The sequence below is a fragment of the Mesoplodon mirus genome (assembly GCF_964341445.2).
Source record: "Mesoplodon mirus genome assembly, chromosome: 10".
NCBI lineage: Eukaryota > Metazoa > Chordata > Mammalia > Artiodactyla > Ziphiidae > Mesoplodon > Mesoplodon mirus.
Genome location: NC_138986.1, coordinates 89,651,214 through 89,675,747, shown reverse-complemented (window position 1 = coordinate 89,675,747; position 24,534 = coordinate 89,651,214). Strand labels below are relative to the sequence as shown.

Below are 24,534 nucleotides of genomic sequence, written 5' to 3'. Positions count from 1 at the left end.
TTTCCTTTCTTCCTCTTTGAATCCCATGTCTCGCTCAATAAACTAGTATTAGCATTGGTTGCCCTGATTATCTATCAATTATCTATCTATCTATCATCTATTTATCTATCTATCTAGGAGAGGAAATGGGTGGGAAATAGAGCGGAAGTAAAAGGAGAGGATGGAGAGGAGGAAGAAAAGGAGAGTGAAAATTAAAATCTTGTTTTCCATTAGAACCAAAAGGTATTTTGATACTATATATTACTTATATTGTAAATGAACAATTTGGACTTTATTCTCTTCCTGTTGGACCACCTCTTCAATGTTGATATGGATAATGGGCCTGTTACAGTCTAAAAAGTCAAACCAGCTATTACTGACCTGAAGGACTTTACCCTGTGGACTTTCGTCAAAAACCAGGGACTGTTGATACAAGGGGTCAAGGGTCTTTCGTGCAATTCTTGTCTTCTTTTTGGCTATGCAGGCCCCGTTCTCCAAAAGATACACTTTGACGTATGGAGCTGAACAAAGGTAACATTAACAGATAAGAAGTTAATCCTTCAAGTTAAATTGTTTTTATTAGAGAATGCTTCCTTAGACAAATAGGGATGCTTGTTGAAAGTTTCCCATTGATTATTTAAACCATTTAAAATTTTCAGTGCTCCATAAATTCTATCCCTTAAAACCCATATGTTACCACTAACGCCATTTTCCTCTTCTGAAGTAAATGCATGCAAAGTTATCATAAGATTCTGACTGACTTGGTTTATGGCTGGCAATTCAAAACAGGTTTATATCTTAAAGCACATTTTATATCTAAAAGCTCATCCTTTTTGTGATTAGAACTGAATTTTTATCCCGCATTTATAAATGGGCAGAAAAAAAAAATAACTGACACAGCTAAGAAGACATCATAACTAAACTTTGTCTTAATACAACAAGACTCTTCCTAATACTTCTTGACAGAAAAACTGTGCAAGGAAAACCCAGATCCACTTTTATGATCCGCTTTTCTTTGTTGTTACTTTTTTTTTTTTTCTTTTTGCGGTACGCGGGCTTCTCACTGCTGTGGCCCCTCCCGCCGCTGAGCACAGGCTCCGGAGCTCCGCTTTTCTTTGATCCACAATAAAAGAACATAGAAAAGCTGCCTTGTTAATCAATCAGATAATGCAAAATAGAGCATGTGAAATTCAAATGCAGCAAATGTTTTGAGTTTTTGCCCATGTAAGACTCTCTTGTCCAAAGAGTGACACCGCTCCTTACCAGGTGTGGATTTGGAACCAGGCTTTTGCGTGAGGCTTCGTGCTCTAATCACTTCAACTTCTAATTGGCCCTTCTTATCCTCCATTCCAATTTGTATATCACCTGTGAGTGGAGGAAGCAAAATGTTTCAGCTTCTTTGCAGTCACATGCAGTTAAAAAAATAGAGGTCCATAAGAGACTCCAAATTATGATCTCCATGATCTTCATAAATAACTACTATTTTGAGCTCCCCTCCACCATTTTCTTTCCCTACCTCCAAGTCAGGTTTTGAAATGGTTCTCTTCATTTTTCTGGTGCTAATCTAACTTACGAGAGTCTCATACTGGTTTACAAATTACTTAACTGCAACAATACTGAAGTATTTAAGTGATTCTTGTACTCTAATAAGATTTCTTATCCTTTATGTCATCTATTATATAATACTTCTTAATAAAAAGTACAATTATCTGTGTTTCCATTATCCAGAGAAAACCTCCATTAATGTTTTGGTAAATATCCTAGCAATTTAACAAGTTCACTCATTCTTTCCTCCTTCTTCCCTTCCTTTCCTCCCATCCTCCCTCCCTCCCTTCCTTCCTTCCTTCCCCCTCCCTCCCTCCCTCCCTTCCTTCCTTCCTCCCTCCCTTCCTTCCTTCTTTCCTTATCTCTCTCTCTATCACTATATCAATCTATCATCTCTATCTCTCTAACTATATGTGTATCTATCTATCTATCTATCTATCCATCATGACCATACATCCTCAATTTATTGACTGTATGAACCACTGAATGGGCATGTCATTACCTATTTAACCAGATCCCTCTGGATGGAAATACAGGTTATCTACATTGCTGTCATCATAAGCAGCATTAGAATGAACAGCTTTACAAAGAATTTTTGCACCCTTGGTCAATTGTTTCTTGAGCATAAATTCCCACATTTTAAATTGTTAGGTCTAATTGAATGGACATTTAAAAATGCCACGTGTATTGCCAACATCCTTCAGCAAGGTTGTGCCAGTTTGTACTGTGACCAGAAGAATCTGTCTTTCCCATTTCCCACAGTCCACAATACTGTTATGAGAAACATGCCTACTTTTTGCCTATCTGACATTCAAAAAGTTATAATTAGAAGTTCTTTGATTATTAGAGATGTTGAACATATTTCTAAATATTTTCAGTTTTCATTCCTTCTTTTGTATTGCCTGTTCATGTCCTTTACCTATTTTTATAAGATGCTCAACTTTTTCTGAACGATACGATACTTTATCCCTGAAAATATTAAATATAATTATTTCTAAGTTGTTTTTAGTTGGTTGAATCATCTCTACTTTCTCAGTTGTGAATTCCTTTTACTTGCCTGGTCCATTGATCAATGTTGTGGTTCTGGATTGTTTATCATTTATTGTTTATAATAATTCTGTTTCAGACCTTACCTCTTGGACTCTTGGGCTTTTGTTTTTGTTTCAATCACATACACACATAGTTTAAAGACTCAAACTGTTCTCTAAGACTTGTTATTAGTATAAAATATTCCCGGCCTTTCTCTCAACCTCTTGCCTTCCAAAGGTCAGTGTTTTCAAAATCCTCAGTATTTTAACTGATTTATTTTTTACATTTTGGCATTTGCATCCCTATCTCTAAATACCGTACATATATTTTCCTTTTTTCTGCAGTTTTAGATATCATTATTGACCCCCAATTTTGCTCTCTCTCACTGCTTCCTACCCCCACCATATACTTGACATTTTCTGTCACCCTCTTCTCCCAATATTAGTATTTATATTATGATTAGGCAACTTTATTTGTAGCCGAGTGAACTGGAGTACCATGATTACTTCTCATTTCTTAGACACTCTTCTTTTTCCCTACACCCATTAAGTGTCTTTTAAAAAGCCCTTGCTGACATTTTTATGGATGTATCACTCATTCAACCCCTTACTCTCTCCTGGTTGTTTATCTCTTCCACAAAATCAAGTATATTAGGTATTCTATAGATTTTGTCTTACAAATCTGACATGCTATTGATACAGCTTGGACAGGTTGCTTATAAAGCCCGTTGCAGCTGTCTTATTACATTTTCCTTCACTACCGCCCTGAGTATCCCACCCATTTCTCTCTTGTGTGGAAGCATTTATTTACTGGATGTCATATTCATCTTTTTTAGTTCACAATTTTTACATTCACTTAGTTCATTTTGTTGAAGTATATCCTCCAATAGCTTTCCAAGCAATGTTGGGTATAAGGAAAATGTTTTGAGACCATTCCTGTCTGAATATGTATTTATTCTAGCCTCATACTTACTTGATGATTTGACTGGCTATTTTAGTCTTCATTGGAAATCAATTGTTACTCAGAATTTCGAAGGCAATGCTCATCTTCTGGATTCCAGTATTATTATTGAAGAGTCCAATGAGAAGCAGATTTTTGATAGTCTGCATAAAATTATTTTTCCTCTTAGGAAACTTGTGGGGTGTTCTATCAACCTCTGGTGCTGTAAAATCTCATGATGATGTTTTTGTGTTGACCTATTCTCATGCATTTTGCTGACTACTCTATGGGTTCTTTCAAGCTGGAATCTCATGTCCTTCAGGAAATACCTATTTCACATGCTGCATATAACTTTCTCCATTTATCATCTTTTTAAACTTTACATATGGCATATTTTGCTAGTAGAATTTTATCTGGATTTGGTCTGGAAGTTCTTTCCCACTCCAAGAGTATAGAAACATTAACTTAAGTGATTTTCAGTATTTTCCAGTGTCTTTTTCCACCCCGTTTCTCCTTTACAATTGAGTCCAAATTTTTAAAAAATTAATTAACTAATTAATTTGTTTTCGGCTGCATTGGGTCTTTGTTGCTGCACGCGGGCTTTCTCTAGTTGTGGTGAGCAGGGGCTACTCCTCGTTGTGGTGTGCGGGCTTCTCATTGCGGTGGCTTCTCTTGTTGCAGAGAACTGGCTCTAGGCACACGGGCTTCGGTAGTTGTGGCTTGCAGGCTCTAGATCGCAGGCTCAGTATTTGTGGCACACGGGCTTAGTTGCTCCGTGGCATGTGGAATCTTCCAGGACCAGGGCTTGAATCTGTGTCCCCTGCACTGGCAGGTAGATTCTCAACCACTGTGCCACTAGGGAAGCCCCCAAAACATTATTTTTTTAAGCTCTGAAGTAGGGAGGTAATTTCATTAATATATTTTTTGTATAGCTAGACACTTATGCCAATCTCCTTTATTGAATAATCCATCGTTTTTTCCATGCTATAAAATTCTACCATTCTCCTACATTTGGACTTACTGTAGACTCTCTGTCTTAACAGAATTTTGATAATTCAGAGATTAATAACTAACTTTATTCATTTTGCATATCTCAAATTAGAAAAATGCATTAGAAATTAGAATAGTCACTTGAAACCAGCAACACCTGAGCTAAAATGTTGCTTCTCACTTGTATTACTATTATGCTACTTTATTTTTTTATTGTTTTTTTTATTATGCTACTTTAAATGATCTTATCAAGCACGAAACATCAGTTTTCCTACAGAAAAACTTATTCTTACCCATTGCAGGGGTGGCGAGGGTTTGGCGGCCAACAAGCTGGGCTGGTCCCAGTCCATCGAGAAAATCACTGAATTGACTATCCGCTCCTAGTCTCACTCCAGGAAATATCAAGCTATTACCAAAAGGACAAAAATCAAGACATTAGATCTTCTAGAATTCTTTTCATTAGTTTCCATTAGATGATGAGTTCTGATCATGAATCAAACAGTACTCAGGCAATTGGTTTACTTACTGATTCTTTGCATTTCCTCTGAACCAAGCCCATGAAGCTCAGCACTGATTGCCAAAAGGTCTAAACTATCAATTTAAGACCTGATGTTGTTACATAATATTCAGCAGAGTTCCCTGTGCTATACAGTAGGTCCTTGTTGGTTATCCATTTTAAATATAGCAGTGTGTACATGACAATCCCAAACTCCCTGTCTATCACTCCCCTGCTGCCCTCCTGGTAATCATAACTTCATCTGAAACTAACACAACATTGTTAATCAACTATACTCCAATAAAAAATAAAAAGTTTAAAAAAAGACCTGATCTTCTATTCAGGAGAGCTCAGTTATAGTTTTTAATGTAGTAATTTTCCTGCACACTTTAAAAATACAAATCCCTACATAAATGTATCACTGACATAAGATACAAGGTGCAAAATTTTATGTCATGAGCTAATACATAAATAATTGCTCATGAACATTAAATAACATTAATGCTAAATGTTAAGAAATGGCTAATAATTCCTTGAATAAATATTATAGCATGGTACAAATTCTTATTTACAAATCAAAATGTTTAATTTCTTCATTTTTGAAAGAATTAAAATTTCATATTACCTGAGATTTTTATTTAATTCAAATGGAAATGAATTGGTTAACGTACATCTCTCACAACACCAGGACTGCTTGAAGCCCCTGGCTACAGGCTCTCCCAGAGCAGTGACTGTGCTCTTGTTTACTGACATCTCCTGGGTAACAAGAACCAGGCTTGTTACATAGTTGGACCTCAATAAGTATTTTTTTGAATAAACAGGTTTCTATAAGGATTGATTGTTTCCAGTGTGCTTTCACACATATTATTTCTTCACAATCAAAGGAATTAGATAGAGTATTAACTATTATCCCATCTAGAGATTATAAAATAAATCTATGAGAGGTTAAGTGGCTTATTCATGGTAAATATTATTAGGTAAATATTATTAGGTTTGTTAATTTTTACTTTTTTAAAATTTTTATTGGAGTAGAGTTGATTTACAATGTTGTGTTAGTTTCAGGTGTACAGCAAAGTGAATCAGTTATACATATACATATATCCACTCTTTTTAAGATTCTTTTCCCATATAGGACTTTACAGAGTATTGAGTAGAGTTCCCTGCGCTATACAGTAGGTGCTTATTAGTTATCTATTCCATATACAGTAGTGTGTATATGTCAATCCCAATCTAGATTTGTTAATTTTTATATCTGAAAATAGTTTCTCTAGTTTTTTATTTGTAGAGTGCTTCATGATACTTCAGCAAATATTGGTATTTTGTCAGCAAGTTTAACTACATAACATCATGCCTGCTGATTTTTGTTCTTGGCTGTATCTTGCTGGGAGTATGCATATCACTTATTGGAGCAAATAAAGGGATTCACTAGTTTTAGGAATGGGAAAGCCTATCATGAACATTAACTTGGCAGAATGTACTTCATTTTCTGAACAGAATAGAAAAATGCCAGTAAAATAAAATAAATTGTTAATATTAATTGGTAAAAGATATTTGAATGGTAATAAATAGTTACAGAAAACTTGTACATGGTCAGTCCCCAAGTAACCCACTGTAGGATATGAATTACTTGTTATCTATCACCTTAGTAAAAGTTCAATTTTACCAGAAAAAATTCTCAAGCATAGGAAAATGCAGGTTTTGTGCAAGATTTATATGAAATGGTAAACATCATGTCAAGTAACCAAAACAAAAATCTAGTTATATTTTTTCAAAATTAATTAATTTCAGGATTAGCTAAAATTCTTTAATCAGAAAAATAATGAAGCAGATAGCTCCTGGGCTTTTTTTCCTTAGGTAAAAATGAATTTGTGATGTTTTAAAAACAAGAAGTTTCAAGTTGCTATTATGAGAACGTTAGACTTACAACATCTTAGAGCCCAAAATAGTTTGGAGAAAAGTAGGAATATGGGCAATTAGTTCCACACTTCTAAGTTTTAATTCAGATTTTGGTAACTGGACCAGACAATGAATTTCCCATATAAAAGAATCCATTAAATGTGGCATGTCTACAATAAACATCCGGTCATGGACTATTCTGAGATTTTCTGGATGATAGAAGTCAGTTTATTCGTTCACCTGCCAATTTCTTCATCCCTTTGAAATGTCTGTGTGACCAGGTGCAGAGGTGTGTCTGTGTGTGTGTATCCAAAGAGGTTAGGCTGTTTTCAAATGGATGGTTGACCTCCTGGCTGTATAAAGAAGGTTCAGGATCACGCTGGGGACCTTGTTATCTGCCCTGTGACTACAGGACCCTTGGCCCCGGGCCACGTGGATGCGCAGAGGCCACTTACTTTCCCTCGGAGCTGTAACTGTTGATGCTGCCATCCGTAGACTCCCGGCTCGGCTGTCTTACCATCTTTCTCATCTCGGCTGCCATTCCCGTCTCTGTGCTTCTCTGGATGGTGCTTTTTAACTTCTTGTGGCCTGACTCTGGCAGGAGAGAGTAAAAGAAACTCTAAGTTTGTTTTAGACGATTCCCCCTGAATGTCGATTGATTCTGCAAGCACGATAGTTAATTATGCATGTAATTAAAAATCTACGCAAAAAAGTAGTGTCTAAGAGAATACTCTGATTAATTAAATCTCTTTGCCAAAGGATGCTCTGGCCAAGGGGGTAGCGGCGGAAGGCAGACCAGCTGCCTGTATCCCAATGAGGCAAAATGCACTCCCTGTATTACTGCTGCTGAAGTTGTCAACTTCAGTGAAAAACTGGATTTTGGACTGAACTGTTCTGTGGAACCTAACAGGTTTCTCCTAATCTGGGATGCTCCAACTGCATAGGGACAAACTTAAATGAATGGACCATATCCTTTAAAAGAGAAGAGGCACCTGGAACTCAGCATGAAAAATACCGCTGTGTTGGTACTGCCAGGTATCGGCAATCCTCACAAAGAAAAAAAAAAGCATCACTTTATTTAAAGATTTTTGCAACACCGTAACATAGACGATCTCATCTGACATGACATAGAGGTTACCTATGTAGGCAGAACAGGTACTATCTTAATTCCAGACTTCACAGCTATGCATGGCCTTTCGACCCAGCTGTAGCCTTCTGACTGCTGTTTTGGGCTGAGTCTCTTTTTGCACTATGAATCATACTGGCTGATTATTTCCTTGATAAACTCTAAGTTCAGAGCAACTTTCTTGAGCCCCTTTGAAATGCACTAGCCAGTATACTATTCACAGCAAGGATATGGAATTCTAAAACATTTATTTGATTAGAGCAATATCGAAAGGTTAGACAAACTGTTAGACTTTTACAACCTGCCATGCTTTTTCTAACTACACATTCTATATGCATTTCTCATTTTCTTTCCATTTTATTTTCACATAGTATCATTTAATACCCATGAATAATATATGAAAAATGCTCTATGTACATAAGCACATACATAAAATACATACATATGTGTCTACACATAACCTTTTCAATCCTCATAAAACCCCTGTGAAGAAGATGCCTAAAAACATTCCTAAATAAACTGTATGAAAACTGAACGCTTTCCTCTCATTTTGGGTCACTGCAACACTTTTGTAAATTGTCTAATAAAAGATGTCATGGGTTATATCCTATGGACTCAATGTGGAATATCCTCTATATAACAGCCATGCTGAGTAAATTGGAATATGTCACTCCCTTGCTCAAGATCTTCTGATGGTTTATCAATAAAAATTAAAAGCAAGTCCAAACTGTTATCATGGCTCCAAAATGCATATGGTCGGGTCCCTGGCTGCCTCTCAGACCCTCCCTCCCCCCATCCCACGTGGTCGCTGTCTTCCCCTCAACTCTGCCTTCCTTGCATTTGCTTGGGCACCCCAAGCATGCTGCTTCTGGGCCCTTTGCCCTCTGTCTGTCCTTCTGATTTTCTTGTTTATTCAGGGTTCTGCTCCAACATCACCTCCTCAGAGAGGCTTTTTCTGACCCTCATCACTCTTTATCCCCTTGCCACGCTTTATATTTCTTCATGACGCTGCTCCGTCTGCTAGTAAAGCTTCATTTGTTTGTTTGCTGTTGTTTCACCAATTTGAATTTAATTTCTACAAGGAGGGGGACGTGGGGAATATTCCTCACCGTTTTCCTTAGTATCTAGAACAGTGGTATGAATACAGCTCTCATGAGAAAGTGCATTTTCACATCCCACTAAACACAATTACAATACAATACAAACAGGTCTATATTCTTTTAAAGATGGTACTGTTTCATTGTATGGTTATGTGGCATCACAGTTAAACCATCTCTTTACTGATGAACATTTGGGATGTTTCCAGTTGTTACCGGAATTTTTATAGACTAAATTTTTTAAAGTTGAAATGCCAGTGAAAGGGGTAGGAATCTGTTTGACCTTATTAACTGTTTCTAACTTGCCATTTAGAAACCTTGTAGCAACCTTCCCATGGACGTACCCATTTTCTCACCTATGGCTCTGGATTCTCCATCTGTCCTCTTTCTGGTCTCTGTGTTGCCCACTGGACTTGTCATTGTAGAATTTGTACACTTCCTCAGGGCAGGGACTTCACCTTTGGCCACTCTGGGTGCTGTTTAGCTTAGTTTGGGTGTTTATTCATGTGTATCCTGTGCCTCCTTCTTAGATGTAGTTCCTATATGAAGTCACCGTGTAGAGCAATGTTCCATCCCTGCGTGCATATTGGCTGCACCCCACCTGAGGGGAAGGGTCAAGCTCCCAGGGCATATTACCCACGTGAGCCAACTAGAATCGTGAAAAATATTTACCCCAGACAGCCTGAGGCAATAAACGAGGGTAGAACACCAATTTCTATTGAAGATAATGAGGTTGATAGCTAGAAAAATGAGGGCAAGTTTTAAATCTATATGGTGGGGGAATACTGAAAACTGGAGAGAAACAGTTAAGAGAATCAGCTGCAAGGGGTTCCGGTTAGAGTATCTGTTCATTCAGTTGTTCATTTATTTACCCATCCATGCATCCATCCATGCATCCATCCATCCAACAAATATTTACTAAGCACCAACCAGGTGTCCCACACTGTTCTAGGTGCTGGGTATATACTGATGAGTAACAAATTGTCTGCCGTCATGAAGCTTACATATGTGTGTGTATACAAGCAAGGCAATGATCAAATCAACAAATATACATTATAGGCCTGGTAATCTGTGCTACAGATAAAAATAGGCAGGAGAAGGGGGATGGAGAGTGTCGGGGGCAGAGCAGCAATGGTTTTATTAAAAAGGGGATCAGGTTCTCATCAAGCATCGGTCTGGAGGGCGTGAAGGGAATGGATGGTGGCCCCCATTGCTGGGTTGGTCCTGGTGGCTGTACTGGGGAGGCTGTGAGTGACGGCGGTCAGGAGGGGCTGCTGTCTGGTCAGCAGTCCCCAGTCCTCAGGTTTCCTCTGCAGTGTTTGCGGTGCTGATCCTGAGTCTGGCCAGGAGGCTCTGTGTGCCTGGCCATCCAGATGATGGGGAGAGGCTGTCAGAGCCTGGCCTCTCCTGCATTTCCTAACACCTGTTACAAGTGGTTGTCATGACATATTTGTTCAATGAATGAGAAGAAAAAATTTAAAAGTGAAGAGTTCTTTATCAATTTGTATTTTTAATGGCGATACCAAGTTTTCTCAAAGAAAGGTGTATCTACAGGGTGTTCCCAAATCCTTAACAGCAGTTTTAAACCTTCATAGCTTTCAAAATGTAAGTGCTACACACTTTGCAAAACCATCATTTAAGAGGTTGCTTATTGAACTTTCTTTTATACTTATTTAATTTTGTGGATTTGAATAATAGTTTTTAATTTTAAAGTCTTTGTTTTAGTCCTTCTGAAGATGGCAATCATAGACCAATATCTCTTGTCTTACTCATGTTAATAAATATGCATCACAAAGAGTTCTGATGCACTAGACAATTGTAGAAAGGCCTGGGTAACAGCTGGGTAAACAATTCCAGCCATGAATCTGTCTGAATTATGTGCAAAGGGCTCTCTTATTATCCTGAATGTAAGGGTTGGAAGGAACATTGTTTTATAGATGTGGAAACTGTACATTTGGAGAAGTATAATTCATGCAACAAATATCTGTCCAGCACTTGCACTGGTCTTTGCCTTTTCTGGATGCTGGTGATACAGCAGTGAACACAACCGACACAAACCTCTGCCTGATGGAGCTTACATTCTAGTGGGAACAAAGGCTTTTTCAGCATCCCCCTCGTTAGCTCAGAAGCTAGCTGAGAAACCTGATTTTCTGAACCACAGTCTTGTGATCATTCCATTATACCACAGTTTAGGAAAACACAGCGTCTGATCTGATTAATTTTACAAACAGAACAATAGTTTAGCTACACAGATATTTTCATGTATATGTTTTCATAAGGGCTTACAAGTTCATCTGAAAACATTGTTAGAATCACATATATTCTATACAAGTGTACATAATTATCTGTATTCATGTCTCTATAATTATAGCATAAATATGTTACATGTCATTTTTAATACCAATATAATGTATTAAACCATTAAATATTAGAAAATACTGTTATGTCTGTTAAAGATACCACCAGTATTTAATAATTACTTGTATCCACTGAAGAATCATTAACCAGATAAAGACATGAAGTTTGCTATCAAATGATGTCATGAAACCTTTGACTTGAAACTTCTGTCCTAAGTACTATACAAAGAACAAAAGGATTAGAAAGCTTGAACATTCACAAACACACAAAAATTAGTAAAATCCAATTATTGGGGTAAGTATTTTACACATGCTTTAGAAGAGCAGATTTTCTCTCACAGAATGTTACAAAATGTGTCCTCTTTATATATGAACTCTCACTTTTCATATTTAGAGATGCTATATTTTATTTTATTTATTTATTTTTTTTGCGGTACGCGGGCCTCTCACTCTTTTGGCCTCTCCCGTTGTGGAGCACAGGCTCCGGATGCGCAGGCTCAGCGGCCATGGCTCACGGGCCCAGCCACTCCGCGGCATGTGGGATCTTCCCGGACCGGGGCACGAACCCGCGTCCCCTGCAACGGCAGGCAGACTCTCAACCACTGTGCCACCAGGGAAGCCCTAGAGATACTATATTTAGAAACAACTTATTGACTTATTAATTCATTCTATAAATACTCATTAAGCACCCAGGGCCTATAATCTAACAGGCATCGTTCTAGGTGTTGGAGCTACACCAGTAATAAGACAGGATATTACATACCATAAATAAATGAAACAGGTCGGGTAACATGACAATTTTCGACAAATATCACATGATATCACTTACACGTGGACTCTGACAAAAAAAGATACAAATGAACTCATTTACAAAACAAAAGTAGACTCACAGACATAGAAAACAGACTTAGGGTTGCCAAAGGGGAAAGGGGGAGGGATAAATCAGGAGTTTGGGATTAACACATACACACTACTATATATAAAATAGATAAACACCAAGGACCTACTGTACAGCACAGGGAACTCTACTCAGTATCTTGTAATAACCTATCATGGGAAAGAATCTGAAAAAGAATAGATAGGTATATAGATAGATAGGTATATGTATAACTGAATCACTCTGCTGTACACCTGAAACTGACATGATATTGTAAATCAACTATACTTCAATTAAAAAAAAAGATAGCATACATTAATATAACTTATATAATAAAGATAATATAAATTATTGTTTTAAAATGATAGTTTTAGATACTGGTAATCATCATAAAAAAATAAAGAAGAGCCTGTCTCAGTCGAGTGAATTCCTTTTGATCAGCTGGGCGGGGCAGGCCACTTGTAGAAAAGGAGGCCGCCGTGCAAGGGTCTGATGGAAGGATATTCCAGGCAGAGGAGCAAGAGGCGGACCCTGAGGAGGGCCTGACCTCCCCTGGCGTGTCTGAGACGTGCGCTGGGCGGCCGCGGGGACTCTGCGCTGACCGTGAAACCAAGGGAAGGGTCACGGTCTGATCTCCCTTCTCCAAGGGCCCCTCGAGCTAAACTGCAAGAGTAGGAGTGGAAGAAGCAGGGGACGGGGAAGCTTTCCTACCTAAGGAGAGAAAACACGGCGGTCGCGGCTGGGGGAGCCGCAGGGATACGCGAGGAGGGGCTTTGAGCTTGTCCTGCGGTGGAGCTGACAGCCCGAGCGCGCTCTGGACCAGGAAAACTGCAACAATCCCGAGCGTCTGGGTTTTCAGTTAGGATAACTAGCTGGATGACGGTGCCACTTACTGGAAAGGGAGAGGAACTCATTGTAGGGGGTCGACATTCTGAGTTCTCTGGTGGACGTTCGGGGGGGGTCCCCGAGATAGCGGCGCCAGTGAGAGTAAAGCAGGAAGAAGATGTACAAGTCCAGGCACGAGGGTCAGCTCTAGGCTGGAGAGGTTGGGAGGCAGCAGACAGACAGAGAGGACGCACCGGCCTGGGCATGCAGGTGGGACAAAGACCAGTGTTTAACAGGGGGCAGCGCAGCGGAGCCCGGGGTACATCCACATTTAAAGGTCCAGAAGAAAATCAAGACTGCTAAGGGGTCTCCAAGGGAAGACCTTTTAAGTTTCGGAGAAAAAGAGGTAAGTGTCGCGGTGCACAAATCAGAAGAGTGAAGTGTTACAGGAAGTAAAATAATTAAGGCTCGATTACTACTTAGAATTTTAGTTCGGAGCAGACACACAGACACGATGACAGTGCCTGCCTCCATGGGTATCGCTGATTTCGAGGGGGCTTGGGGGCCTGAGGGGAACCATCAATCAGAAGACAGGGCGAGAGATGAGACTGCAGAGCAGCGCCTGGACCGTTTCCGAAAGGTCTGCAGTCATTGAGAGTATCTGGAGAGTCACATAGGATGAGAGCAGGTTGTCTATGTTTTAAGACGTGTGATATCAGAGCTTGTTTCTATGCAGAGGGGAATCGACAAATGCACAGGATGAAACACAACAGTTCCGGGTCTAATATTATTGGTTGGAGAGGTGGATAAAGATAGATCATGTCCGATAAAGCATCTTTCAGTCAGAGCAGTCTCTAATGCCAAACGAATAGTCAATTCCATCCATCAACTGGAAGAATCAGTAAAAGAATATCACCTAATGGATTAAACAATTGGAGTCCAAAAGATTAATAAAAGTAATAATGTCCCGTCAAGTCACACAGAGAAACCTACAGAGTAAGTGCAAGCTTTTGGTGACCCTGAAAGTAACACATGGGATCAGCAATAAGATTTACTTTTTTATATGTACAGTGACAAAATTCAGTTATTTTTAAACAGGAAAGTTGTTGTGGATAATCTGATATGTTTTGTTCATTCACTCCTTTATTGACTGATTCAAGGAACTGTTTCCTGAGTGCTTCAGGCCAGTGCTGTGTATATAAACGTGGAAAGGAAAGAGGCCCTGATTCCAAGCAGCTCGTGGCCTCGTAGGAGAGGCTGGCAAGTACCTGTTTAATTGTGATTCAGTGTCAGTGCAACACGGAGGATTTATTTTATATCTGTTTGGCTTTAGGTATTTACCTTACGTAAACGCAATAATACAGAGAGAGGAGGAGAGGGCGAGAGAGGGAACAGTTTAAACAGTGAGGGGGGCCTGTGGCTTGTCTGCCACTGAATGAGCTCATAAACTAGCAGAATCAGGAGGTGAGAAATGCAGACGTTCTCTTCCTTCCCTTTATTTCAGTTCCTGAGGAGAATTCCAGAGTTTATGATGAGCTCTAAAATCATCTGCCTAAACACAAACCAACTACTTCATCTGCTGTGCAAACAAAGCAGCAGCAAAACAATCCAACTGACAGGATTGGACTCCCTGAGACACCGCGGGTTGGAATCCAAGGGATTTTTAAAGGAAATTTTAACTCCACGCCGATGGCGAAGGGGGATTTATATTTCAGGCCAAGAGAGCAGCATATGTAAAGGTCCTGAGGTGATGGGGAGCATCGCCCCTTGAGATGGATGCATTTCCAGGTTGACCCGAGTTCAGTGAGTGGTGGGTGCAGCCTGGGAGGCCCTCACGTGGCCTCTGATCTGATGCTCTCAGGATGCATGGTTAGGTACCATTGGGGCGGCTGTTATATTAGTATTGATTCTTATTGACCTCAAGGTCTTGGTCCTCCCAGTCCCAGCATTAACCACACACAGTTGTGTGTACTTTGTATTATGTACAACACACCACAGATCTCCAGAGAACATTCTTTACAAGAAAAGACCCAGCAATTCTGTTGGTGTCAGATGCTTTCATTGTCGTAGTGACCACATAGTTGGAAAGTTTTATTAGGCAGCCGGTTCCAACAGTGCCATAGTAGGGTTTTTGGGTAATTTTTAAACAAACAAACAAAAATGTTCCTTTTGTGCTGGGTCAAGATTCTTGATTATATTTCATCACATGCAAGATAAGTGCAACTTGTAAAAGTTTCATAGGTCTGAAGAATATTTTTAGAACATCGCATGAGGGTTCTTGGACTTTTATGGTTTCCCTCATTCATTCTTCAGTTTAATCCTACAAGCCATAACGTCTACTGTTTCTCTTTCCTCTTCCCATTTTCCAAAGAGGTTTATAATGAAAGATACACAGTGCTCAAAAAGCTAAAAATAGGCTCGTTCAGAATCTTTTTGTGAGGTGGATGGAATAAGTGCCCTTGATGATATTTTCAGAATTCTTCCAGTCTTTCCCAGTGATGTAGCCAATCTCTCTTATTCCATTCCCATAACCCGAAAGAGGCGAGGTGTTTCCTTTGCTGCCATGCACCTTAAGCTCTCTGCAGATATGGCTTTAGAAAAGGGGCTGGTCCGTGCTGATCACTGACCTTTGCTTTCCAGCCCATCTGTGGCTAAGAGCTGTTCTCTGGTGAGAAGCCCGCATTGCTCTGAGCTCCCAGAACACCTGCTGTCAGACTAGCTTAGTCCACTCACCATACTGAGCTTTCCAGCAAGACGTTTGCTGCTGCGACCTCAGCCTTTCCTCTTGCCCAGCTGGTGAAAACGTGAGCAAGACCAAGTCCAAGATGGGCTTTTACATAATCTGCATATTAAGCTTAATAAGGCTGCCCCCAAATATTTAGGTAAAGAGGTGGACAGTCACAGAAACACACCATCTGCCCCACATCCTGTTGTGACCAGAAGCATCAGGGAGGGGCATTCACATGCTGGACACCTCACTGCTGCAAACCGCTTGACTTCACAGCCTCCATCTTCCCAAAGCGTGTCCGTGGCCTGGACTGAACTGTGTCCCACTCCCCACCCCCTGCCCCCAGTTCACAGGTTGAAGTTCTAACCCTCAGTTCCTTACAGTACGACTGTGTTTGGAGATGGGACCTTCAAAGAGGTGATTAAGTTAAAATCAGCCCCTAAGGAGGCCCTAATCCCATGTGACTGGTGTTCTTACAAGGAGAGGAGATCAGGACGCACAGAGAGGCCACGATGCCAAAAGGCAGCAAGACGTCGGTCACCTGAAAGCTGAGGAGAGATGCCTCAGAGGAAACCGCACCTTGATCTTGGACGTCCAGCCCCTAGAACCGTGAGAGTATAAATTTCTGTTATTTGAACCACCCAGTCTATGGTATTTCGTTATGGCAGCCTGAGCAAACCAATACATCTAGGGAGTGGATACTGTATAAGGTCATCTTGTTTAATAAATGTGATGATTTAAATACAAGTTAAAGCACCTGGGGATAAATAATCACCTAATTTGTCTGAGGATGAAATTAAGCCCCCAATACTGGGATGGACTTATTGCAGCTTGTCTTGATTAAAAAGTGATCTGAAGCAGCGGTCCCTGACCTTTTTTGCACCAGGGACCGGTTTCATGGAAGACAATTTTTTCATGGACTGGGGCGGGGTGTGGACGGGAAGGAGGCTGGGGTTCAGGCAGTAATGCCAGCGATGGGGAGCAGTGGGGAGAAATGGGGAGCGACGGGGAGCAGTGGCTACCGGTGAGGAGCGACAGGGAGCGACGGGGAGCGGTGGGGAGCGACGGGGAGCGGCGGGGAGCGGTGGGGAGCGGTGGGGAGCGGCGGGGAGCGAGGGGGAGTGGTGGGGAGCGGTGGGGAGCGGTGGGGAGAGACGGGGAGCGACAGGGAGCGGTGGGGAGCGGTGGGGAGCAATGCGGAGCGGTGGGGAGCGGTGGGGAGAGACGGGGAGTGACGGGGAGCGGCAGATGAAGCTTCTCTCGCTGGCCCGCTGCTGACCTCCTGCTGTGCGGCCCGGTTCCTACCAGGCCACAGACCGGTACTGATCCATGGCCTGGAGCTTAGGGATCCCTGGTCTGAAGTATTACATGGATATGACTAAATTGTTTATTAACAACTCAATGTTCAGAAAATAAGGCCTCAAATTTATTTGCGACTGAAGAGGGATTAATCTCCAAAATATACCAACAGGTCATGCAGCTCAATATCAACAAACAACCCAACCAAAAAATGGGCAGAAGATCTAAATAGACATTTCTCCAAAGGAGACATACAGATGGCCAAAAAGCACCTGAAAAGATGCTCAACATCACTCACTAGTTATTAGAGAAACGCAAATCAAAACTACAATGAGGGGCTTGCCTGGTGGCGCAGTGGTTGAGAGTCCGCCTGCCGATGCAGGGGACACGGGTTCATGCCCCGGTCCGGAAAGATCCCACATGCCGCGGAGTGGCTGGGCCTGTGAGCCATGGCCGCTGAGCCTGCACATCCGGAGCCCGTGCTCCGCAACGGGAGAGGCCACAACAGTGAGAGGCCCGCGTACCGCAAAAAAAAAAAAAAAAAAAAAAAAAAACAAACTACAATGAGGTATCACCTCACACCAGTCAGAATGGCCATCATCAAAAAGTCCACAAAGAATAAATGCTGGGGAGAATGTGGAGAAAAGGGAACCCTCCTACACTGTTGGTGGGAAGGTAAATTGGTACAGCCCCTATGGAGAACAGTATGGAGGTTCCTTAAAAAACTGAAAATAGAGCTACCATATGATCCAGCAATCTCACTCCTGGGCATATATTCAGATAAAACTATAATTTAGAAAGATACATGCACCCCTATGTTCATTGCAGAACTATGTACAATAGCCAAGACATGGAAATAATCTAAATGTCCATCGACAGATGAATGGATAAAGCAGATGTGGCACATATACACAATGGGATATTACTCAGCCGTAAAAGAGAATGACATAGTGCCATTTGCAGCAACATGGATGGACCTAGAGATGATCATATTAAGTGAAGTAAGTCAGACAGAGAAAGACAAATATCATATGGTATCACTTAAACGTGAAATCTAAAAAAACGATACAAATGAACTTATATACGAAACAGAAATAGACCCACAGAAGTAGAAAGCAAACTTATGGTTACCAAAGGGGAAAGGCAGGGGAGCGATAAATTAGGAGTTTGGGATGGACCTGTACACACTACTGTGTATAAAATAGATAACCAACAAGGACCTACTGTATAGCACAGGGAACTCTACTCAATATTCTGTAACAACCTAAATGGGAAAAGAATCTGAAACAGAATAGAGATATATGTATACGTATAACTAAATCAATTTGCTGTACACCTGAAATAACACAACATAAATCAACTATACTCCAATATAAAATAAAAATTTTAAAAAAAGAATGAGCAAATACAGTAAAAGTCCTCCTAGACAAAAAATACCAAAACCAAACCAAACCAAACAAACAAACAAAAAAAAACAATTTGATGCTTAGAAAATAAAGCCTCAGATTTATTTGCCCAGGAGTGAAATATATCACATTTAGATCAAATCTATTTTTTTAACTCTTTGTTCTAAATTAACACCTTAATTGAAGCTGGATTTCACTTATTGAGTGTAAACTTAGAATAGCTACTTAACTATCTGCCATACTGACTGTAAAATAAAACAATACTTCAGGCTGAAACCTACCAAAAAGCAAATGTTTTATTGCATGTTTCAGGTTTTCTCTTTAAAAAAAAATGTTTAAACTCAAGGTATTACTATTCAGGGAATCTTTCCTCTCTTCCAGTTTCCAAAGGCAGCCTAATACACTCCACGTTGGCTGGATCGGAAATGGTTTGAGGGGCAGCTCTGGAGACAGACCATCTGGATTCAGGTCCCAGCCCCACCCTGTATTAGTTCTGAGCCTGCAGGTGGCTTACTTAGTCTCTCGGTGCCTCCCTTTCCTCCTCTATGAAATGGGGGGATTGTCTTGGGCAGTAAATGAGACGATCAGGTAAAGCTCTAGGGTCGGTTCCCAGCACTATTGAAGTTACCCACTCTTACACTGTAAGACCTCAAGGTATTTTGCATAGATTATGTCTCCAAGCTGAATGACTCTAATTCCCCGTGTTCAACTCAAAGCACAGTTTTCTGTATCTTTCACATATTTAACTCAAAATGCTCTTTAGAATGAAGCATAAGTGGCAACATGTCACAGAGACTATTCATGCCCCAAGTATCCATCCTTACCCTTTTCTCTAGTGATAGAACTTCCTCCATCCTCCCAGCTAAGGCCTGGCCACATTTCCCTTCCCCTCTCCCCTCTCAGTGGGGATATGATGGTAGGAGCTGAAGCAGCCACTTTGAAAGTCAGTATGGGAGCATGTGTTGAAGCTGGCAGAGCCTGGGTCAGCCCCAGATGGGATGGTCCACCTGCACTATTACATGAGGGTCTTGATTAAGCCACTCTATTTGTAGGTGTCTTGTTACAACAGCCTATCCTGTACCATAGTACATAGTATTCTAAATAAAATCAGTGTGGATTTAAACAAAGATAAAATAGTAGTTTTGTGAAGAGTATGCTGAATTCTCTAACTTTAGATCTGAGACTTGAATTACTGAATCGACCCTTGACAGTCTCCTATTTAGACAAATACGGCTCCTCTTCTAACAATAGAGTTAGTAGAGAATTTTCTTCTCTGTGTTGTTTCAGAGAATGTGGGGTTAGAGGGGGAGAATCTAGCAATAAATAATGTGTCAGGTACTCTGTAGGATACAATACATAGAGGGTTCCTTTCCTAGTAGCTTAATATTTTGAAACAAATATGCACAAACAAAGTTCCTAATTATTGTGTGACAATGACCTTACTGCACTAGCTATTATGGGCAGAAAAGAGAGTTTGAGATCACAAAGGACATGAATAAATTTTTTTCTATATTGTATAAAACAAAGTAGGTTCTCTGCTTCTCACCACGTTCCTTCCAACCATTTGTACGGATTTTCATCAACATCAGGATAGTCTGATTTGAAATACGGGCTACGTGGCACATTTGAGATTCTTTTCAGGAATTTCAGAGGCCCAGCAGGACAACTTAAAGAGACAGGTGGGAATTCTTGAGAGACTCTGAGCCAGGGGTACAGCTGATCTCGGGGAGACTTGTCCTATGTAACCGGTCACCACTGATGGAGAGGGCCCGATGTTGAAACTCAAGGTCAGAGCATCAGGCACCCTAAATAGTGGGTGATGGGCCAATTGGGTAGTTTCTTATTTGGGGACTCAGTGTAGCTTGAACCGGCCACAGAGCAGGAATTAATTGCGTTCAGTCTTACGACCTTCCCAATCCACAGCGGAAAATCAGGCAGCACATATGTCTGTGCATCTCTGTACAGAGGGAGGGACATATAAACTTAGAACAACTTACAAGACAATTACTAAAAGGAAGGAATAAATACTGTCCAGAGAAACTGGACAGAATAAAATGGGTTTAACTAGCTCCTAAAGGCAAAGTTCACGTGAAGAGGAATCTGTGGTTCCCTCACACCTTTTTAGATATGCACACTTATCACAGGGGCATGAGCCGTGATTTCCTAACAGATGGGATGGATATAAAGGGTCTGCATATCAAACAAACTTTGACAAAGATCAAATTACAAAATGAGTTAATCAGTACAGTTAAGTACAACCTATGATATTCTAGGCACTAAGAAAAGATCATCTCAGTAGGACCCTTAAATCCTCCATTTGTGCTTTCCAGGGCCCTGCTCAGTCCCTCCTATGGCCTTGCTCCTTCACAGAGGATGGAGCCTTTCTGTCCTCGGGGATCGAGAGGATGTGCCCACCCACCTTCCCATGTGCCCCCTTCTACACTAAGCCTCCAGATCCTTGGGAGACTAGAATTTCCTACCCAGATGGCCCCGAGCCCACATCCGGGGCCAGCCCATGTATCTTTCTGGGGTCCAGCCTCCTAAGGATGGACAGCACCACCAATGTGGATGCCCCAAAGTCCAGGTGGGTGCAGGACAGGGCCAACGGGTGGGAAAAGAAGGTTGTGGGTGGAGGTCCCAGCAGGAGATGAGCCACGGCCAAGCACAGAACTCTGCACAGTCAGAATTCTAAAGTGAAACTTGACTTCCTTGGTCATTACAAAGATCTTTTTGTCAGTAGGAAACTAAAAGACCTTTTATTGAGCACTTTGTTAGCTTGGTTTACAACTTTTAAGTGACGTAGGGTATGTGGGCTTCTGTTTCTTGATCAGGCCCAAGCCTAGGGTTTCTTACGGATAAAACTGTCTCACACTTCATAATACAAGGAAAACCTTTCTTTGATTCACGTGAAGGATTATCATTAGAAAAAAATCCTCTGGGTATTTTTTTTAAGTGAGGTGTTTTTTTTAAATTAATTAATTTATTTATTTTTGGCTGTGTTGGGTCTTTGTTTCTGTGCGAGGGCTTTCTCTAGTTGTGGCGAGTGGGGGCCACTCTTCATCACAGTGAGTGGGCTTCTCACTATCACGGCCTCTCTTGTTGTGGAGCACAGGCTCCGGACGCACAGGCTCAGTACTTGTGGCACACGGGCCCAGTTGCTCCACGGCATGTGGGATCTTCCCAGACCAGGGCTTGAACCCATGTCCCCTGCATTGGCAGGCAGATTCTCAACCACTGCGCCACCAGGGAAGCCCCTGCTGCGTATTTTTATACGGAGTTTTGATCAGACTCTGGAACACTTCCGATAAAGTTTGATGATAAACCCCCAGGGGAGGTCTGTGGGAGTCACAACATCCTGTTCTCTTTCAAGGTTTTCCATCCCATCAGTTCAGGAAACTTGGGAGGGGGGAAGTAAGGAGGAGATGTGCATCACAGCAGTTACTACAGAGAGTAATCACTGGGTGTGCGTCTCTCTGAAGACTTGCCGCTCTGGCCCTCTGGTTGGTGATCTCCACAATGTTGGGACACTATAGACCCAGAGAGAACATTCCTCATGGAAACAGGTGGCGTAAGAGCAGGGCAGCAGAATTTACACTTCGCAGAATAAAACAGGATGTGCTGGCACATACTGTGATGTCTGGTTTATGATCCTCATATACTTGGGTATTTCTCTACGGAGTTTTAATAGTATGTGAAAGCATTATTTGCTAAGATTTGATTAAGCAGAGAATCCAAAGAAAACTGAGGCACTGGGATCAATCTTTTTGAAGCTATACATTTGGAAATTGTCTTTTTTTTTAACTCCAAAATTTTCAGGAGAAAGTTAATAAAGTTAATTCAGAGGCGCTAACAGCCATCTCTATTCTTTTGCACTTATAAAATTAAGAGGTAAGAAACAGGTTGTCAGAGAGACCTCTTTCCTATTGGTAGCTTTTAAAAATAATCCAGTTTCCCTTTTATTAATAAGGGCATTCAGAACTTCATTGGTCCATGGGATACTTTCAATTCAGTAGCAAAGATTACAGACATGTTCACTGGCAAACTTCCAGGGGCTCAGCAGAGAGAAAATGCTGCAGAAATCTCACACAGGTGGTAACTTAGCTATAAAACTATCCATACTCACTGCCCTATCCTACCCAGACCTTATCCCACTACCACGGAGACCTGCATAAAAACAATGGAGATTGCGTGTGCCATTGCAGAGGAAGCAAAATCACCTGGAGAAAGTAAGAACTGCTGAAGGTGGCTGTAAACTCCCTAAATATTATCATCTGGAAATGTTTCACTTCAGTTTGTTATATCATAATTGGAGGTTTATTTGGATTTCTGTTTACTAACTATATCTGACTGTACAAATTAGTTCATCAGCTTAATTTCTAACACCTGTTCTAGAGGATGGGCATAAATATTTTTTAAAAAGTAGTTATATTTATTTACTGAGTGATCAGAGAGGTAATTTATGCTTTAAGAGGAGGTAAAATATATCAATATTACTAGTAGGCACAGAAGGAGTTAAGTTGATTCAAGAGAACAATTTCAGATTCTGAGTGGAAAGAGGAGAGTGAATTATTCGGTGGGAGAGGGCAGCAGGAGACAGAGAAGAGAGACCGATTTTCCTGGGGCAAAAAAGACCACAAGAGTGAGGGTGGCCATCAGCACGGTGGATTCTGAGCAGCTGGTCTCTGTAAAGCAAAGCGCTCTGACAATTTCATTTCAGGCTGGCACAGAGATCAAACCATGCCTCAGAGGAGGAACAAAACAAGCGGCAAAATGGGCAAGTTAAGTAAACAGTGGTAATTGCAGGCCTGGCCACACAGGTCTTGGGAGTAATTTGGGGGCTGGCTGTGCCCCAGTGATGGAGAGTCCATGAGCGACAGGGACATCGCTTATGTACAAAAGGGTCAACATGGGCCATTTGAGAACCTGTTGGCTGGCAGCTTCTCTACTGACTGTGGTTAAAATGTGTTAAATAAATACCATATGATATCACTTATGTGTGGAATCTAAAATACGACACATATGAACCTATCTACAAAACAGAAACAGACTCACAGACGTAGAGAACAGACTTGTGGTTGCCAAGGGGGAGGGGGGTGGGGGAGGGATGGAGTGGGAGGTTGGGATTAGCAGATGCAAACTATTACATACAGGATGGATAAACAACAAGGTCCTACTGTATAGCACAGGGAACTATATTCAATAGCCTGTGATAAACCATAATGGAAAAGAACATGGAAAAGAATGTATAATATATATGTATAACCAAATCACTTTGCTGTACAGCAGAAATTAACACAACACTGTAAATCAACTATACTTCAATTTAAAAAAAGTATAAGTGTTAAATAAAACATAAAGTTGCACATCCAAAGAGCAAGAGAAAACACTTAGGAAATAAAAAGAAAATGCTTGTCGGATAGAAAAATTGGTAAATCAGAATATTAAAAACTTGGGGTCTTTAATTTTTCTTTTTTTTTTTTTTTTTTTTGTGGTACACGGGCCTCTCACCGTTGCGGCCTCTCCCATTGCAGAGCACAGGCTCCGGACGCGCAGGCCCAGCGGCCATAGCTCACAGGCCCAGCCGCTCCGTGGCATGTGGGATCCTCCTGGACCGGGGCACGAACCCGCGTCCCCTGCATCGGCAGGCAGACTCCCAACCACTGCGCCACCAGGGAAGCCCGGGGTCTTTAATTTTTACCCTTCTACCATCCATCTTTAGAAAATTAGGTGAACAAGAACTTGAAATATACAATAGGATAAAAGCCTAAAATGTGTGCTGATGACAGGAAACTCTGGTGGCCAAGGCTCACCAATCTACACTATGGTGTTCCCTATCTCTTAAGGCATATAAGGAGTTAACTGAACTATGTCAAGCAGTATTTAAAGATTCTGTGGGTGGGACTTCTCTGGTGGTCCAGTGGTAAAAAATCCACCTTGCAGTGCAG

General features: G+C 41.1%; 1 protein-coding gene across 47 annotated transcripts in view; it reads right to left on the bottom strand.

Annotated features, from left to right (window-relative positions):
- Window positions 1-24,534, bottom strand: part of LOC309811099 (regulating synaptic membrane exocytosis protein 1-like) — a gene marked incomplete at both ends in the record, with an annotated part of 218,126 nt that overhangs the window by 1,102 nt on the left and 192,490 nt on the right. For all 47 annotated transcript variants that reach the window (XM_082633634.1, XM_082633680.1, XM_082633678.1 and 44 more), the window contains 4 exons: window positions 361-500; window positions 1,243-1,344; window positions 4,776-4,888; window positions 7,330-7,468. In XM_082633634.1, coding sequence (XP_082489760.1) covers window positions 361-500; window positions 1,243-1,344; window positions 4,776-4,888; window positions 7,330-7,468 — 494 coding nt within the window. The remainder of the gene's footprint in view (window positions 1-360; window positions 501-1,242; window positions 1,345-4,775; window positions 4,889-7,329; window positions 7,469-24,534) is intronic.